The sequence below is a fragment of the Contarinia nasturtii genome, unplaced genomic scaffold (genome assembly GCF_009176525.2).
Source record: "Contarinia nasturtii isolate CC-2019 unplaced genomic scaffold, AAFC_CNas_1.1 Cnas_scaffold_1699, whole genome shotgun sequence".
Lineage (NCBI taxonomy): Eukaryota > Metazoa > Arthropoda > Insecta > Diptera > Cecidomyiidae > Contarinia > Contarinia nasturtii.
Window position 1 is genome coordinate 1,518,517 of NW_022199032.1, and position 17,950 is coordinate 1,536,466.

The 17,950-nt window shown below is 32.5% G+C and overlaps 5 protein-coding genes across 8 annotated transcripts; 2 read left to right on the top strand and 3 right to left on the bottom strand.

Annotated features, from left to right (window-relative positions):
* The first annotated feature begins 23 nt into the window (after window positions 1–23).
* LOC116347030 (probable histone-lysine N-methyltransferase set-23) lies at window positions 24–2,826 on the top strand. The gene is made up of 3 exons (XM_031777424.1): window positions 24–137; window positions 1,736–2,471; window positions 2,543–2,826. Exons 2-3 carry the CDS (start codon window positions 1,736–1,738, stop codon window positions 2,695–2,697), a joined length of 891 nt encoding a protein of 296 aa, XP_031633284.1. The 5' UTR covers window positions 24–137; the 3' UTR covers window positions 2,698–2,826.
* Window positions 51–10,427, bottom strand: LOC116347028 (GATOR complex protein Iml1). 4 transcript variants are annotated; one of them, XM_031777418.1, is made up of 16 exons: window positions 9,882–10,427; window positions 9,672–9,812; window positions 9,429–9,598; window positions 8,642–9,364; window positions 8,215–8,579; window positions 7,976–8,147; window positions 7,524–7,905; window positions 7,295–7,420; window positions 6,743–6,769; window positions 5,540–5,757; window positions 5,029–5,484; window positions 4,734–4,946; window positions 3,713–3,802; window positions 2,718–2,782; window positions 1,361–1,690; window positions 51–1,290 (listed from the first exon to the last, which is right to left on the bottom strand). In XM_031777418.1, the coding sequence occupies exons 1-16, from the start codon at window positions 9,922–9,924 to the stop codon at window positions 156–158; spliced, it is 4,656 nt and encodes a 1,551-aa protein (XP_031633278.1). In that variant the 5' UTR covers window positions 9,925–10,427; the 3' UTR covers window positions 51–155. The 4 variants fall into 4 exon arrangements, with proteins under 4 accessions (XP_031633278.1, XP_031633279.1, XP_031633280.1 ...); XM_031777419.1 differs by lacking the exon at window positions 6,743–6,769 and having other exon boundaries at window positions 9,882–10,426; XM_031777420.1 differs by lacking the exon at window positions 3,713–3,802 and having other exon boundaries at window positions 9,882–10,426.
* Window positions 10,428–11,484: 1,057 nt separating this feature from the next.
* Window positions 11,485–12,321, top strand: LOC116347031 (N-alpha-acetyltransferase daf-31). The gene has a single exon (XM_031777425.1). It carries the CDS (start codon window positions 11,593–11,595, stop codon window positions 12,184–12,186), a length of 594 nt encoding a protein of 197 aa, XP_031633285.1. The 5' UTR covers window positions 11,485–11,592; the 3' UTR covers window positions 12,187–12,321.
* Window positions 12,322–13,129: 808 nt separating this feature from the next.
* LOC116347095 lies at window positions 13,130–14,105 on the bottom strand. Its single transcript, XM_031777528.1, has 3 exons — window positions 13,957–14,105; window positions 13,774–13,887; window positions 13,130–13,585 (listed from the first exon to the last, which is right to left on the bottom strand). Exons 1-3 carry the CDS (start codon window positions 14,053–14,055, stop codon window positions 13,214–13,216), a joined length of 585 nt encoding a protein of 194 aa, XP_031633388.1. The 5' UTR covers window positions 14,056–14,105; the 3' UTR covers window positions 13,130–13,213.
* Window positions 14,106–14,357: 252 nt separating this feature from the next.
* Window positions 14,358–16,589, bottom strand: LOC116347104 (atlastin-like). Its single transcript, XM_031777537.1, has 5 exons — window positions 16,317–16,589; window positions 15,463–16,257; window positions 14,932–15,087; window positions 14,688–14,816; window positions 14,358–14,609 (listed from the first exon to the last, which is right to left on the bottom strand). Exons 1-5 carry the CDS (start codon window positions 16,587–16,589, stop codon window positions 14,358–14,360), a joined length of 1,605 nt encoding a protein of 534 aa, XP_031633397.1.
* Window positions 16,590–17,950: the final 1,361 nt, after the last annotated feature.

The following is a 17,950-nucleotide window of genomic DNA, read 5'->3' on the forward strand; positions in this document are numbered from 1 at the left end:
GGTCATATTATAAACAAAACACATTGGCATGACACCATTGTTGTCGTAAATGCTTTTATTTGTTTCTTTTATTTTCTTTCATATTTCGTTCAACGACCAGACAATTTACATCTTAATTAAGTAGAAAAAAAAAATTGGTAAATATACGTAATAGACTATTCCTCTGAATTTTGCATAATTGCTCCTTTTATAGCCCAACATTCTTCCCAAAAGTGCAACAAACGGTCGTTTTGATTCGAACAAAAGTCTTTAAAATCGGCCAACATTCGTAATTGAAATAGTTCAGCGTCCGGTGAGCTGCTCAATGTGAATGATTTCCATTTTTTATTCGGCACCATATGATTCCATGACCATAAAAAGCCAATTTTTCGCGGTACATCGAATTCATTTGTTTGTAATAGATTCACATGCCGGGTGACGTATGTGTCGTGTGTCGTATTTTGTGATTCATTATAAACGTTATTCAATGGAAATCTTTTCACAAAAGTGGGTCTCTTTAATTTACCACCGGACGCAAGACGTCGTCGAATCTTTAGACCTTGATGCGGTGATGGCACCAATACAAACATATTACCACTACAATGAACATATTGCCGATCGAATGATGATTCATTCGAACCCATTTTTGTTTCAACATATGCTGGCATGAAACCGAATCGTGTTACAATCGCCTCTTGAAACAATATCAAGCGATCATTTAATGTTTCCTTTCGAAATTCCTTAAACAATAAATTTCCATCTTTTTCTAAACATGTTGTATTCAATGGAATAAAAATTGGTCCGCGAAGTGGATCTGATTTTTCGGTAAATGGTTCGGCAAGTAAATCGGCCGGAATTGGTACTAGATTGAAATTACATAATTGCGCTTTGCGACTCCATCCATAAATGAGATCGTATACAATTGGACCGGATGACGTGAGCCATTGTACAACCAATTCAAATGCATAACCAGGCGTTGCCGTCGTATGATACCGAACATGGCCCCATTCAACACGATCACTCTTTTGTGCTGGATCAATTTCCAAGTGTAATTGCTTGTAAACGGGACCGTCGAGAAAATGCATCTCAACAGAATCATGCAAAAAGCGTGGCACATTCATCTCCTTGGCATTTGGTGAACTTTCGTATTTTAACTCGATTTCCATCCACTCATTCTCGAAGGCTTCCAAGTCGTTCAGTGGCTTTACAAAATCTTTCGATTTGGAGTCTTGAAGTACGATGTAATACAAAAAGTATCCAGCCACAATTGGTTTCGATATTTCACCGGATGCATGACATATCATACCCTCTCTGCGCGAAAAAAAAAATCATGAAAGTTTTTTTTTATTCAATTTCATAGAAAAAAAACAAAATTACACACCTTCTCATTCGTTCCAGTATTTCAACGGCATTACATGGTCCTTCAATTCGATTGTTCAACCAGTGTATTGCATCGTACGAAACAAATGTTTGTGATGGTAAACTTTGCACCTTTGCTAAGAAACTGATGCCAGTCACTGGATGTCGAAATGCTTCAAAAATTTCGGTTAAGGTAGCCGACGCACTTAATTTTGTTTCCGTTAAAAATGTCTCTTCGTTGTCTTCGGTGGTAATCACTAGAGTTGGGTCGGGATTTAATGCCATCGAAGTTGCTTCCGTGGCCTGCATAACCTTGGTGCTATTACTTCGATCAAGCACTTTACTGCCAGATCTAAAATTAAATTTAAACGGCATGATATATTTTATATTTATTCAGATGGACTATTTAAATCGCGGAAAATCCTATGAACACAATGGAATATGTCATATAGAATTTTGTGATGACTACGAACACATTGACGATACCATAGAGTACAGCGTTGAAAATATTTTGCAATCAACAAATACGAACAGCGTTTCATTTCGGACATTATACGAGCAATTTAACGCATTTATTGCGATAAAATGCGATTGTGATGGCCAAAATCGGTGCGCTCATTCAGATTGTATGCATGGTGATAATTATATAGTATTTGAGAATCAACAAAACCAAAGGGAATTGATATTAAATAAACATCGAAGATCTCATGATGTTATTTATGAGTGCTCGAAATTCTGTTTGTGTAATCCAAATTGCCATAATCGTTTGGTTCAATTTGGACCGCGACAAAATTTACAAATCAAAGACTATTCACAATTTGGAAAACAATATGGATTAACTACACTGCAGACAATTCCACAAGGTGCATTTATTTGTGAATATGCTGGCGAAATTTTAACCAAAGAAGAGGCTACAATGCGAACTCTGTTAAATGATAAAAATCAAAAAATGAACTATATTATTTGTCTTAATGAAAAACCGATTGGATGTCAAGCAAATGGCATTCATGAAACAATTCAAACGTTCATCGATCCAAGTCGATTCGGTAACATTGGTCGGTACTTGAACCATAGCTGCGATCCAAATTGTGAAATTATTAGCGTTCGTATTGATGGATTGATACCGAAATTAGGTAAGGCATATAAATTCAACCGTGGATTGGAATGAGTCACACATTTTTTTTTGTTCTGTTCCATTTCATAGCGATATTTGCCAAAAAATCAATTGCAACGAACGAGGAACTTTGTTTTGACTATGGCGAAGATGAAAATAAATTAACGGCATCACCAGATTCAATAAATCGAAAACCATGCTATTGTGGTTCAGAGAGATGCAGAAAATTTCTACCAAATTTATAAACTGAAAAAAAAATTTGTACCTAGGTCTCGTTGCTGGCAAACGATTACTTCCTAATCGTTCTCTAAATGGCGAATTCGCCAACACCTAAACAAAAACGAAAATAAAATAAAATTAATTAAACGATTCAATAAGAGACTTTCCTTCAGTTTTTCGTCACTCAGAATTTTCAATTTAAAAAACCACTTTCCAAATAAGTACCTTGTGAACAAGAGATTATAATGCATTTCTATGGTTAGTGTATTAAAGAGAGTGTTCCAATTTTTTTTGTTCAAGTTAGTTGAATATGTTAGTGTCAAAATGACTAAAATAAATATTATATCTATTAAATTTCTTGCCAAAAAACTTTCTTATACACCATTATAATCGAAATTTAATTTTGAACCACTCTGTTGACAAAATATACCACCAAATGAATCAGGTTTCTTTGTTAGTTTGGTGCATGCATTTTAGACTGTTTTTTTTTTCTTTTAACCATAAGCATATCCTATAATTTATATTAAAACCAAACGTGAGTAAACCTGTTTCATCTAAAAATATAATCTAGATAGCACAAAATTTCATAAATGCATGCAAAAATCAATTTCCAAAAAAATATACAAAAACCAAAATTAGCATTTTGTTTACAATATATAACAAAATCGAAAAGAAAGATGCTGAGAGAGAGAGAGAAAAAAGAGAGAGATATTGGTCGTAAGGCAACAAAATGAAAACAATGCCTGAAGAAGAAAATGTTCCACTGCCAAAATAATTAACTGAACAAGTACAGAAAAAGACCAACAAACATGATTGACAAAAAGATATATAAATAAATGAACGGTCGCTCGATGAAAATAAAAATAAATGTCGATGGGTGTGTGTGTAGATGTGACGGATGAATGAGTGATAAAAAAGAGAACGCCATACAGCTAACATTCTGGGTAAAATTGGAGAACTTCAATTTCAACTTTGAACAAGACATGAAGGAATATGAATATGTTTTTTTTTGCCGAAATGATAATTGATTGAAATGTGCACCTGTGGCGGCGGTCTTGGTAATATGCTGGTACTGTGTCGACGTCGTGTCAGATGACTTTGTTGTACAGTAGGGCTTCCCTGCAACAGTAACTATAGGCAACAAACCGGTTTTTGAAATTCAAAGTATAAAATTCAACACAAAAAAAAAATAAAAAGAAAAAAGAACAAAAAAATAGTTAAATAATTAAAAACAAAAGAAAGGTAGAGAAAAAACAAAAAAAAAAAAAACAAGGAAAAAAATCATCATCAACAATGCGCTCATTGAAATTAAGTTCAGATTGCATCCGGCTGTAAGATTCGATATATATGGTAAAATTGTTTATCCAGTTGATTCAGATGTTGTTTAGACGGTTGAATGGAAATTAAGCAAACGATACAAATGACACTTCAAAGCCAAACTCTACTAAGCATAAAATATTCTAAATTGCTTGCAACGTCTGCAAACTTGCAAAATCTGCATGCTACTTTTTTTATATATATATTTATCATCATACAAATTTGTTTTCACTTTGTGTCTGCCAATGAAATTGTTAATTGAAAAATATATTCATAACATTGGAAAATTGTACTTAATTTAATGGAATAGTTATAACAAACAATTCGCTCATTTCCGAATTAGAAGAGGGAAAAAATGCAATGTGTGTGTGTGTATTGAACCCAAAAAAAAAAAATAAATTTGAATTCCAATTTTAAAATTTAATGCCTATTGTGGTATTATTTCATTTTAAATCGATTAAATAACTTTAATCAACTTATATGCGTGTATTTTTCTATTGTTATTGAATTAATTACTGGCGCATCAATCAAATTAGAATTACGTTGAATAAATAAGTGTTAAAAAATAATATTCATATTAATTAGCAAATTGTATAAAACTCAAAATAAATTAAAAGAAAATCAAAAAAAAATTAATTAATTTCATTTCATTTCATGAATGGAACGTTTAAGTTAACTCTCAACCTATTTACACAAAATCAACGCTTTATTTGTGTCGCATATCCAATGTTCAAGTAACACTTACCCTGGTCGTACTCTTTTGTATGTGACTTTTGCGTAATTTATTAAGATGTGATTCAACAAAACGCATAAAATCGTCGGTCTGTTGTTTTAGACAATCACCATTATTTTCCGTATAGATATCGCACGGTATTACGGTTGGACTTTCGAGAATTTTTTTGGTTGCTGGATGCTCTTTGGGTAACAAATACAATCGATACCGCCAATATTTCAAATTCTGACAAATATAAAAGGCGTATTAATTATTTGAAAAGAAATTAATGAAAAAAGTGCTTAATGCAAAAATTGAAAACCCTTACCTCTTGCAATAAATAATCGTTGTCACCACGTGTACATATATATTGATCCATGTAATTCCAATTGAAATGTTCCAATTTCTCTGTGGTGAAATTTACGCCAGATATTTCGTAAGTTGAGTGTTGCGGCGCTTGAAATCGATACCTATAATCAACATTGATTGGTGGATACGGATGACGTGGACGATATCGTGTAACAGTAATTTCGGAATCGATAAGACCAATTTTATGAAAAATTCGTCCAATTGATAGTAAAAACTCTTTGGATCGTTCTGTATTCGTCGATTGTACAATTGAGGCACGAATTGGTGTTGAAGTTTTTGCAATCATATTTGAACCGCTTTTCAAATGGTTAATTGATACATTTCCACAGCCCGAATTTGGACGTGATAAATGCATACTAAGTGATGTATTTGGATTCAGGTCAGTTTTGTCGGGCATTACAATCAATTGGAATCCCTTGAATAGACAGAAACATTTAGTGTCATTTCAATTACAAAATATCCTCAATTACCTGAGCCAATCGTTGCGATATCAGTTCTCTGAAAACTTCTTCTGTAGTCAATGGTTTTCGATAAATGGCACGATTCGCAGCGTATTCTGCATTCACACTATCCGGCAATAATGTGTAATCGGACACAACATAGTCATTATGCAGCGAACGTTGATCGGGAAAATAATCCGTTGTGATTGGCAAACATGCTGGAATCGTTAATGATTTCCAGTCTACACCTAATTTTTTTGAATTCCAACACGATTTTTTTTTCGTTTTTTGAAAAAATATTATAAATATTAGCAAATTTGAATTTATTTTCACTAGTTTATAACATTAAAGACAAAAAAATGAATGTGATTCGGTGCAAAAGCAAATTTCAAATAAATATATATTTTTTTACATGGTTTGAAAAATATACCAATTTTTCGAAGAAAAAAATCTACGATAATTCGTGCATGGTGCTTTGAAATTATGATGAATATTGTGAAAATATAATTTTAGTGAAAGAAAAAAGAATATTACACAAATTACGTTAAGAAGTGCAAATTCAATATAAAAACAAATTTTTACTATATATTTTTGCATGCAAGTGCACGATGAATATCATTGACTCAATTTCAATTGATTTTAAAGCAGCAATATTTACATGTTCTAAATTAAAAGCAAACGAAATCAACAATTGATGAAATTCGATTAATAAGCCCAACCACTTGTAACCAGTCAAAATAAATCTATTAAAAGTTAGTTAACCAATTCGATTGTAGTACGAATTCACAATTCATTTACACTTTTCACAATTTCAATCCACCACGTTTAATTCAAAACTAAATCATTTCTACAAAAAACATTAAACGCATCCCAAAAACAGTTCTAAAATTCGATTTTGGAAAAAAAGGCTGCGCAAACCCATTTTTGATAAAAGCCAAACCAATCGATTAATTTTTCAAATGTATTAATCCAAAATTGTGATGCAATACATTTCCATAAAACCAATAAAAAAATTAAAAAAGAAAATACTGGTAATATTTTATACAAATTTAAATGGAAATTCCAGTTTGAGTGTTGGTATGTGTGTGTGTGTGTGCTTTTCTACAACCGAAAAGATAATCAAGTAAATAGAAGAATAAGATTTGAATTTTACATTCAATATATTCGATTAATACAGTATAACTAGAATTAATAAAGAAACGAGTGAAAATTGAATAACTAGGAGGTAATAACCTATTATTATTTTGCCGGCTGCGAGTCCTGTTTTATATTTTTCATTTTAGATTTTTTTTTGTTTATTTTTGATTTTGAGTTCGAAGAGGCAATGATGATATGATGATGATGTAATTTTAATTTTTTGTTTTTTTTTTTTGAAAAATTCATGGACACATGAAACAGTTTGAAACGAAAAAGAAGAAAGAATATATTCCATTAATTATGTTTTTTTCTCAGTCTTTTGGTAATATTATTTCTTAAAATTATGTTGATGGATATTCTAAAATTTAGCTAAAAAAAAATCTTCGGATTATGTCAAACTGTTGATTGTTATTTGGAATTAATAACAAATTTTGATTAAAGGCAATCAAACACAATCGCTTAAAAATGCTCCAATGTTTTTTAAAAAAAATCCAATTTCGTTATCTCTGAAATCGAATTTTACTTCCAAAGTATTTTAAAACATCTAGAAGAAAATTATTGGATATATTCTCGTAAACTGGTGAAAATTTTGAATTTTAAATGTGTTTTGATTTTCTTTTGATGTTTGCAAGAGCAAAAATTTCTTACCAGTTGTTAGAGCCGGTGTCCATTCTTGTTCACCAGTTGCACCCCATAGCAGCGTCAATGTTTTCGATGGTTCAACATTCGTCATTGGACCAGCCGGAGAATGTAATATTGAGGATTTTCGCTTATCTGTATATTTAGAATGACATAAAGTATTAAAAAATCAATTTACTTCGATTTGATTTGAGATTATCGGCAATTTCTAACTAATTCAATTATTGAAATTACTTACATTCTGAAATGCTGGATAGGCTGCATATGCTTCCGGTGAACGATTGATTCAATGTTCTGTTGTTGTTCTGGTTGCCGGTGGTCATTTGCTTCATAGAAACCATTTCGTTATTTTCGTTTGTAACAAAATTGAATGTATTTGTTGGAACTGCTTGATAATGATGCTGTTGAATCAGCACACCTGTTGGTCCTTTTGGAAAAATATGTGTCCATCGTCGACGATTTGAGGTTAATTTAATTGTTACATGGGACGGAGCAAATGGATTTATCAACGCACGGCCGGGACGTGTTAATAATTTTGACTCATTTATTGGTACATGGTTTCTGGATTGCTTTTCAATGGTTGTCATTGATTCGGATACATTCAAATTATCAAATCGAACCTTAAAATTCAGAGAAAATCATATTTGATTCGATTTTTTCATAGTCAATCTTTCAAATATAAAAACGTACCAATTCACCGAGATTATTTGTGCCATAATGAATGTCTGGTTCCGATCGCTTTCGACTTAGAATTTGCTTTGGTGATGTGGATGCCTTCAAATCATTTGATGAAATTGTTGTGCTATAAATATCAATATTTGGTACAGATGATTTCTTCGCTCTCGGATTACGATGCAGAGAGCTGAAAATTTAATTTCATTCTTTTATTTGAAAAAAAAAAAGAAAAATATTCATATGTAACTATTTACCATGTCCCATGTATTGAAGGCAATGTGAATATTTGTGCATCATATGCATCATAATCGAATAGCGAGTTATGAATATACTCGCTTTGATGTGAATCAATGCTGAATTTTTGCCGTTGATTCTCTTTATTTTCATCCTCTTTATCGGACTGCGATCGCAATGGCGGCAATTTGATACGCGGTATAAATGATGAATAGGCAACCTTTTTATTTGTCGAATAGAAACTTAAATTGATCCAATGTGGCATGGAATAGTCATCAATAGCATCTATCGATGAGTCTTTATTGTGAAACTTCAGCAAAGGCACAGCATGTAATGGCTGTTCACCGACGCACACCAAATCACTGCCAACTCCATTGTCGATTATCTTACACACAAATAAAATTAAAAACTTCTGGCAAAAAATATTAAAATGACGCAAATACTCACTCGTTGTTTGGTGATATTGGTCAATTCTCTGTCGACCTCAAACACACCAACACCCGGTGTTATCACAACGGACAATTGTCCGGTTCGATCAAAGCTACGATCCAAATAATGTTTTTCAAAAACATTCAACGAAATATTGAGTACTTCAAGAAAATTTCCTTGGGCCGCCGTTGAATTTGTAGCCGATGGTATTGTAACACCGCCCGGCCGTTCATGATAATGTAACACAATGTTTTGATATGCCGTAAACAATTTTCGTAATTGAACTAATATCGAGCTCCAGTCATCGTTGCGTTCATTTTGAATAGCTACACGATAGAAATCCTCATAAAATCGACCTTTATAATCCATTTGTAAACATTCACGCATCGTCGGTGGAAATTCGTCCAAATTTTTTGCCGCATAGAATGTACGAGAGAATAATACAATTGTCACCTCATGATTGCATCCCATCTTCTTCCATTTCATAAACAAATCGGTTAGGAAACCATTGACCGCCTTCTCAAAATACAAATCACCATGAATGTCAAAGTCCCACATCTCTGACGACATTTGAATGAATAGATAAACCATCGATGTACTGCTACGAAATACGACTTTTGTGTCTTCGGTGATGACACCGCATGCCACCCGGTCGCCCTGAGACCACAGCTCATAGATTTGACAACGAATTGACGATGTACAATATTCAATCTTTTTATTGGTATACACGCATGTATTTGTCTAAAATTAGAACATAGATTCGATTAAACCCAAGTGAAATTATTGAGAAAAAGATGAAACCCACCAAATAAGTTTTGAGTCGCCACATTTCTGATCTGCCCATGTATTGGTCTTTGAATGTGATTTCGACTGAGTCTAAAGCCACGGTGGCTGGGTCAATGGTTCGCATCACCACCTCGGAATAAGTGGGTAAATTGAATGCTGATGCAATGTTCGCATCAATGCTGATCACATCTAATTTCGAATAAAAAATACATACTCTAATTAAAACGTTTGGCGATGAATGTAAAATAAATGTAAAGTTCACCTTTGGCTCCCTTTTTGTCCTCTTGAAAGGATGTGATTTGCAACAATAATCGAATTCCATCGTCGTCTGGCAAATAGATCTCGACGACATCGCCGATTTTTGCTTCGGGATGATCCTTCGGATTTAGAATCAGGTCTTCAGCTGTGGATCGAATTGTCACTCACTCAGATCAACTCAAATTGATAAAATAAATAATTATTAAATACTTACCACTGAAGTTTCTTTGATGTGTGATTAATTTGTACAATTTCATTGTGTTAACATTCGTATCACATCGATTCAAATGGTGTCTTAAAATGTTGTTTTTTGGTTTTGTTTAAATAGTAAACATCGGTGTCATGACATCTTCTTAATATATTTTTATTAAAGGTAAAAAATATTCAACAGCTGTTGAATATCTCTTCTTCAATCCACTGAATTATTAAAGAATCGATTTTAATGTAAAATGCAATTCCATTTAATGACAACGAATTATCAGACTAAGCATGAATTGCATTTCCGTGTTATTATTAATTTCACGATTCGTACTAATAATTTTATTTTGCAATTTGTTATTTTTTTTTCTTCGTCTTATTCACAACAGCGTATTACAATTGAATTGACATGTTTACATGTGTGGTCACAACCAGATTGACAGCTTGAAATGTCAGTTTCGATGCGCCAACAATAAGTTTAATTCATGAATTTAAATTTCGTTGCGAAAAGATCTCTCATCAAATCATCGTAAACTATACGAAAAACCCGTAATCGAAACTCAAGTCAGCCTGTGAATAATAAATAGTTTGCAGTGTTTCGGGATAATTTGGTTTCGGGCTTATGTATTTTCGTTCAAACATCGGACAATCTGTCAATAGAAAAATCACACACACACACACATTTTACATGGGTAACACATTGTGTATGTCAAATATGCGATGATTAGCACTCTACAGATACAAAGACACAACATTTAGAACACACAACAACACCGACAACATTGCTGGTAATTAATTATAATTTTACATTGAAAATAATTCATCTGAAATGCTTGCAGTTTGTTATTTTATTGTTTTTTTTTTATTTAAATTTAGGAAAATTTTGCTTTTTTTGTTGATTGAACATTTTGTTGAGTCCAGTAAATCGCATGCTTGCGAACTGACAATCGATTTTTTTTAACACATTCAGTATATTCCTTTTTTATAGTTGATTGAACCGTGTGTGCACATAACCTGCCAAATAAAGTTGCATGTAACAAACAAAAATAAAATATAGTTCGTGCGAAGTCATAATTTAAACGGCTATATGTAATAAAAAGCGATAGACCACTTTTATTTAAATGGACTTTCAACAGATTTTAAGTGTTATTTTATCGATTCTGGGTTCCTTGTTATTAGTTTGTTTGGCCGTTTTATTAGGTATACAATTGAATATTTACATTATTCATGTTTTAATGAAATACAGAAAAAAAAGAAACAAATTGCCGATTACTAATTTTCATATTATTGTAGCGAGGAGTGTTGGGCATAACTAATTTGTTCGCATTACTATATTCCATTGAGACATTCCAAACTTCATCACATTGCATGTATTTTACATGTATATAAACAATTGAGGTTATGTGAATGCATCAATGCGAAACTCCTTACAATTCATTCTCTTTCATTGCACATTGTTCGAAATCAATTTTATTCTAACAAATTTCAATTCTTGTTTGTTTCTGTATTAGGGTGGTATTGCGTGTGGAAAGTATTTCTGTCGCGGTTTCGCTTGGTAAGAGAGCTATTGGGACAGATTAGTGACGGTTCACCATCACCAAACGGTTCAAAAAGTGATAACAAAAAAAGCCGCGTGAAAAAACTACGACGTGATTAAGACGAACGTAGAGAGAGAGAGACAAACTAATTTCTGTCACTTTTTTGTAACATAATAATTCAATAACAATATGAATATCCGCTGTGCAAAACCTGAGGATCTCATGAATATGCAACATTGCAATTTGCTTTGTTTGCCCGAAAACTATCAAATGAAATACTATTTCTATCATGGTTTAACCTGGCCACAGCTCAGCTATGTTGCCGAAGATGACAAGGGCAATATTGTTGGTTATGTTTTGGCAAAAATGGAAGAGCCCGAACCGAATGAAGAAAGTAAACATGGTCATATTACGTCGTTAGCTGTAAAACGTTCATATCGCCGATTGGGACTGGCTCAAAAGCTCATGAATCAAGCCTCACAAGCAATGGTCGAATGCTTTGATGCACAATATGTATCGTTACATGTACGGAAAAGCAATCGTGCCGCATTGAATTTGTACACAAACTCATTATGCTTTAAGATTCTGGAAATCGAACCAAAATATTATGCAGACGGTGAAGATGCGTACTCAATGCGACGAGACTTATCCGAAATTGCAAAAGAATTAGACCCAGAGAAAGCCATAGATACCAACGAAACCAGCAATGAAATTGTGTTTAAAACTAAATCACATTCAGACGGTCATGGACATGCCCATCACGATGGCCATTGTTGCTCTTAAACCCCGCCAACACTTTTTTTTTTGTTTTTTTCCTATGATTTAGTTCGTTTGTTCCATCAACCAAACTCACTCAATTGTTGACGATAGAGTTTGATAACAACAAATTATTCAATAAAATACGCGAAAAAAACGGGACTACAAAGCATTTGTATTCATACCTATTAAAAAAAATAAAACACCGAAAAAAAAAACATTAAATAAATTATCAGTAAAAGAGAAATTGCCAAATGTGTTTCTTTTTGCATATATGCAAAATGTCTATAGACACTTTTAATTCCATGTAAAACTAGCATATTTTATAATTGAAATAAATTTGTAAAAGATTCCATATTTGAACTTTTTCATACAAAATCTATTTGCATATTTAGCGTTGATTATTTCTTCTTTAAAAAAAAGATGCTTGCGTTATCTATTGGTGAAATGTCAAACTAAAATCGCATTATTCAGGTTCGTTTTGAAATATTCTACCGCAAAATATTTCTTTAAATAAAAAAATGTGCAAAATTTTGATGATTTTTGTTTCGATTGAATTCGGCCGTAATGAATTTGCATTTGCATACAATGGATGACCGATACCACCGAAAAGATAAACCGAATGATCGATTTGATGATATAAAAAGATGACTCTTTCAATTGTATGTTGGCAGGTATGAGTTGTCACTTTGCCTTTGCAACAAATGGTTGAGCTGTCAAATTAAGTTAATTCCCTGTTAGTTGTTGTTATTATTGCACTGATAGTTGAAGATCATTTTCAATTGTTAGGTCGAGCCAGTGTCCGGACACATAAAAACTGTATGCAGTATGTCACACTCATGCTTACGTCAATGTGTATGTGTTTGAAACGAAAAATAAATGTGAAGTAAAATAGCAAGATTGTTGATGGCAGGAGAAACGAAAACTGTAATAAATAATAATAAACTACAACATCTTTTTTCCAGCGAAATGATGAATTTATTTTCATTCTAACAAGGTCATTGTCCCAAAGCATATTGAAGTATTATATTTGCATTGTTCGATATGATAAAACTTATTCTTTTGGTATCCATACTAAGCTTGCATCAATGCAGTTTGCATTTTCAACTTTCCGATCTGAACCGCCCTTATTTAATAATGTTGCGGGATCGAAGTGCCAATCCATCATCCGGTCATCATTGCCATTATCTGAGTCCCACATTTCGATTTTAATGGGTGTATTTTTATGTATGAAATTATCCGTTAAGTATGTTTCTTTGATATCCGGGTATTGATTATCTTCATATACCTTAGATTCTATCACCACTTTATTATTAATGAAGATTTTTATGTATGGATCACATCTTGTCGTATCGTCACACCAATTTTTCTTCTCCAGAAAATTAGCACTGCAAACTGAAACAGTGAGTGCCATACGGCCTTCATCCTAAATTTTAAATAAAGTTTAAGTGTTATTTAGAATCAAGGAGACTAAGTCAGTAGACAATATTTCAAAATATGAAGAAAAAAAAATGATTTCGATGAGATTATAATGATTAAATAATCTTGTAATTGTATTCTCTTAAATACCAATAAACTACGAGAGTTTAAAAAAAACTTTACGGTCTTACTTACAGGGCTTGGCTTTGGCTTTTTATTGTTTATATTTCTGAAGTTTGCATATTTTTTTTCGATAGCACTAATGGCATTAAGTATGAAAATTCCCTTTAGCTTTGAATTTGTGGTAATCTATTGAATGCAATGGTTTTGGAATAAGAAATCGATTAATCATTTTATACAAATAGTTCAAGGTATTACTTTCAATTTTTGAATTGACTTATCCTTTGCTTCATTATGTTTTTTTTCGAATTCACTCGGTTTCATATATGATTTGGCATTGTTGAGTGCGTCTTGCATGGAATTCGTGTATGAATCGATACAATCTTTATAAGTTGAAGACAATGGTATCAGTTGCTGATAAAAAGTTTCCATATTGTCGTTCAGTTCTTGGCGCAAGACTTTTGCAAGGTCGTCAGTGCCCTCTTTCTTTGTATCGAACTACGAAAATATCAAAATCATTATTGTGAAAGAACTTTGCATTTAATTATCTCAAGATATTGAAGCGACAACAACAACAGCAACACCTATTTTTAATGTAAACAATAGACGAGCTTCACTGGCATGAGCCAAGTGAATTTGAATGTAATACAAAGTATTGGTCACTCTGATCGAAAATCATATGAATTCAAGTAGTAACTGGTCTTATTAAACTCTTTAGTATAATGGGCTCCATAGCTTTGAATTACCTTTTGCAAAATCGAATTCTTTTTATCTAGAAAATCAGTTGCCAAAGTATCAAGGAATGATTTGTCCAATTCTGACATTGTGTCTTCAACTTTAGTTGTAACATAATTCTCAAACTCTGTAGTTAAATTATTAACTAAATTTTTGTTAATTAAATTGGCTTTTATCTGTAAGAGGAGAAAAATTGCGTTTTGTAATTCTGTTCCGGTATAATACATTATAGATATATTTCATTTGATAATCACCTCAAAGGTATTTTTTTTCTCCAAATTATCTGCCTTGAATGTATTGAAATTTTCTTCAATCTCCCGATCTAATTTCTCTTTAGCAGGGTATGCTCTTTCAGGGCGCCCATATTTTGGTGATTGCTCGAACTATTCAATAGAAAAATGTTAGTTGCTTATAGAGTATGTTCGACGAAAAATTTGTTAAGTTAGTATTTGTGGATCGAGATAATAAAAAGAATATAACAGATTACAATGTACGAACCTGTTCTAAAAATTTTACTTTATTATCCTGGTGCAGCTTGTCTAGTTCTTGATCAGTCAAATATGATGAATGATTTTTCAATGAACTTTTCATTGATTCTACATAATCTTTCAATGACTTGTCGGCCAAATTATTATTAAACCACTTTTCACCAGCCTATATGTGAATAGAAATTGAATATAGTGAATGTATGTGTAGTTGTAAAAGGTCAAAATTAGCAACATAAAATGTTCGAAAAGATAAATGAAACCAGTCTTCTTGGGTGCCTCAGTCGTGTTTTTCTTTCTTCGTTTCATTATTTGAATGTTCCAATGTGTTGCGAGTTGGACACTGTATATTCATTTTTTCCCTTTCGAAGATTGTATCTTTCGAATTTTGGGCACAAATTTTTGTATTACAATTGCTTTTGATCGAACATGCAATACTTTTTTTTCTGATCCTTTCAGATTTTCATAGCTTTCACTAAGTATATGCCTATTCATAAGATTTGATAAATTGTTTTGTTTCGTTAATGACGACCAGGATACATACCTTGAACATTTCAATAAATTGGCTGGATGAAGCGCTTTGGAATGTCTGTGCATATACTTGCAGGTAGTCCAACCATTCTTTTATCTTCAATTTTTTTCCATTGACCTCTTTAACAATGAGCATGTCTGGATGGAAAAGAACCTTAACCAGTTCTTTCAGACTTGTTCTGAAGGTTTCAGATATATCGGAAACTTTACCAGACGAAAAACCACTCAAAACCTTACCGCCTGGACTTGGCATTAGAAATCCGTCAATTTGTCCAAAACTCTCTTTTATATCTGCTCTCAATTCTTTCATCCCGTGTGTTTGTGCAGACGTTTCTTTTAGAACTTCTTCATTTATGTAATCTTTTCCACCTTGATGTCCAAAGTTATGATCTTTAACAAATTGCCAATCTCGTAAAATGAATAGCAGCTTTTGAAAAGGCTTTTCGTTTGCACTGGCTTCTCGTTCACGTTCTACATAGCGAGCAAAATCGGTAAAGTCCTTCAACTGTGTTAAATGATCTTCTAGAACGTTTCCTTTTATATTGTAACACAAAACCGAAGAGATCATCATATTCAGAGCAAAAATGGTTGAAACAAGTTTTGAGTCGCTCTCATGATCGAAAAGTCCCTGTGTATCGACTAGAACTATTGCCAATTTATCACCATTATTGGAATCGTAGGTGAAAATCTCCGACCACATCCATATTCCTTTTGTGTGAGCTTTAGTTCCATCCTTATATTCGAGATATTTCCGTATGCTGCCATCGTTTCCCTCTTCCAACCAATCCAATACATCATGAGTTTTATACTATTCATTAAAACAATAAAATTAATTGTTCATATTCAAATTTAAACTTTTAGTTGTACCTGAGCGTATAAATATTTCATTATGATGTTTATGAGAAAGGACTTTCCCGTTCGTGTTGCTCCAACGACTGAAACGACCACAATTTCACGATCTTTAATGCCATTTTGCTCTAGTGCTTCATTCAACGTTTCAAGCTTCAATTCGAATGTTTGGTTTGCAGTTGGGCCAAAAATTTGAATAGCTTGCCCAGAATCAATCTGATCAGCATAACTATTATGGCCAAAAACACCAACTACGAATAGTATGGCAATGTTTAATGAACCGAATACCATTTTGTGACGGAAATTTGTTCAAACTGGATTCAAAATGTACAGCGAGTCAATATATATACAATCAAATAAGTTATTCGATTTGATTTAATTGGTCATGTAAATTTTAAATCAAATGAAACGATTTAATTGATTTGAATAGTGTATTTCAATTCAAATGATTTTCAAATGATTTTCAAAGTATTTTTTTCACTCGTCAATTTTTTTCAAATCAAGATAAAAAAGTCAAATCATTTGATTTGATTTAAAATATATACCACCATCCAATGTTTTATTTGATTCGCATTGTTCACTTCAAATCATGATTTTTCTTACGATTTGTTTATTTAACAAATCATTCTATCTCAAATCTGAGAACCCTGGTGAGTCGAGGACAAAGCAACGCAGTTACATGTCATCAATAGTACGTGCTCAATCATCTCGTATATAACATAGAATTATCTCGTTTCAGTGTCTCCATTAGTCGAATACGTGTAAAGGAAATTTAATTTATATAACATCGTATACAATCATCGTATTTACGGTGTCTGCCATAAAACTGTTAATTATAAATATGTATGTTTGAATAAAATTTGAAGCAATATTTGGCAAAATTGTCTATTTCAATTGTATTTGTATGTTTTGATCTTGAGAGTTTTATGGTGCTATCGTCAAATCATCCAAGAAAACTGGTAAGAGTATAAGGTAAGGTATATCGCCGATTGGGACTGGCTCAAAAGCTCACGAATCAAGCCTCATAAGCAATGGTCGAATGCTTTGATGCACAAGATGTATCGTTACATGTACGGAAAAGCAATCGAGCCGCATTGAATTTGTACACAAACTCATTATGTTTTAAGATTCTGAAAATCGAACCAAAATATATAATATATATACAAAGCATTTGTATTCATAGTATGAATTTCATACCAAAAAAAAAAATAGAAACACCGAAAAAAAACATTAAATAAATTATCAGTAAAAGATGCTGGCGTTATCTATTGGTGAAATGTCAAACTAAAATCGCATTATTCAGGTTCATTTCAAAATATTCTACCGCACAATATTTCTTTGAATAAAAAAATGTGCAAAATTTTGATGATTTTTGTTTCAATTGAATTCGGCCGCAATGAATTTGCATTTGCATACAATGGATGACCGATACCACCGAAAAGATAAACCGAATGATCGATTTGATGATATAAAAAGGTGACACTTTCAATTATATGTTGGCAGGTATGAGTTGTCACTTTGCCTTTGCAACAAATGGTTGAGCTGTCAAATCTAAAGTGATAACCAATTGGATTTATGTGTAAATATTAACTGAATCAAGAAGATTGATATAAAGAAGTAAAGAAACCATCATAACGTTTCACTGTGTATTG

Coding starts and splice junctions, on each gene's coding strand:
- LOC116347031 (XM_031777425.1), top strand. CDS start 11,593: ATGAATATCCGCTGTGCAAAACCTGAGGATCTCATGAATATGCAACAT.
- LOC116347104 (XM_031777537.1), bottom strand. CDS start 16,589: ATGGTATTCGGTTCATTAAACATTGCCATACTATTCGTAGTTGGTGTT. Junction 16,258..16,316: donor TGAAATATTTATACGCTCAG/GTACAACTAAAA, acceptor TTTAATGAATAG/TATAAAACTCATGATGTATT. Junction 14,610..14,687: donor AGAAAAAAAATACCTTTGAG/GTGATTATCAAA, acceptor CTCCTCTTACAG/ATAAAAGCCAATTTAATTAA.
- LOC116347030 (XM_031777424.1), top strand. CDS start 1,736: ATGGACTATTTAAATCGCGGAAAATCCTATGAACACAATGGAATATGT. Junction 2,472..2,542: donor TGGATTGATACCGAAATTAG/GTAAGGCATATA, acceptor TCCATTTCATAG/CGATATTTGCCAAAAAATCA.
- LOC116347095 (XM_031777528.1), bottom strand. CDS start 14,055: ATGCAAGACGCACTCAACAATGCCAAATCATATATGAAACCGAGTGAA. Junction 13,888..13,956: donor AGTCAATTCAAAAATTGAAA/GTAATACCTTGA, acceptor TGCATTCAATAG/ATTACCACAAATTCAAAGCT. Junction 13,586..13,773: donor AAAAGCCAAAGCCAAGCCCT/GTAAGTAAGACC, acceptor TTTAAAATTTAG/GATGAAGGCCGTATGGCACT.
- LOC116347028 (XM_031777418.1), bottom strand. CDS start 9,924: ATGAAATTGTACAAATTAATCACACATCAAAGAAACTTCAGTG. Junction 5,485..5,539: donor TATCGCAACGATTGGCTCAG/GTAATTGAGGAT, acceptor TGTCTATTCAAG/GGATTCCAATTGATTGTAAT. Junction 3,803..4,733: donor TACAAAAGAGTACGACCAGG/GTAAGTGTTACT, acceptor TGTTGCCTATAG/TTACTGTTGCAGGGAAGCCC.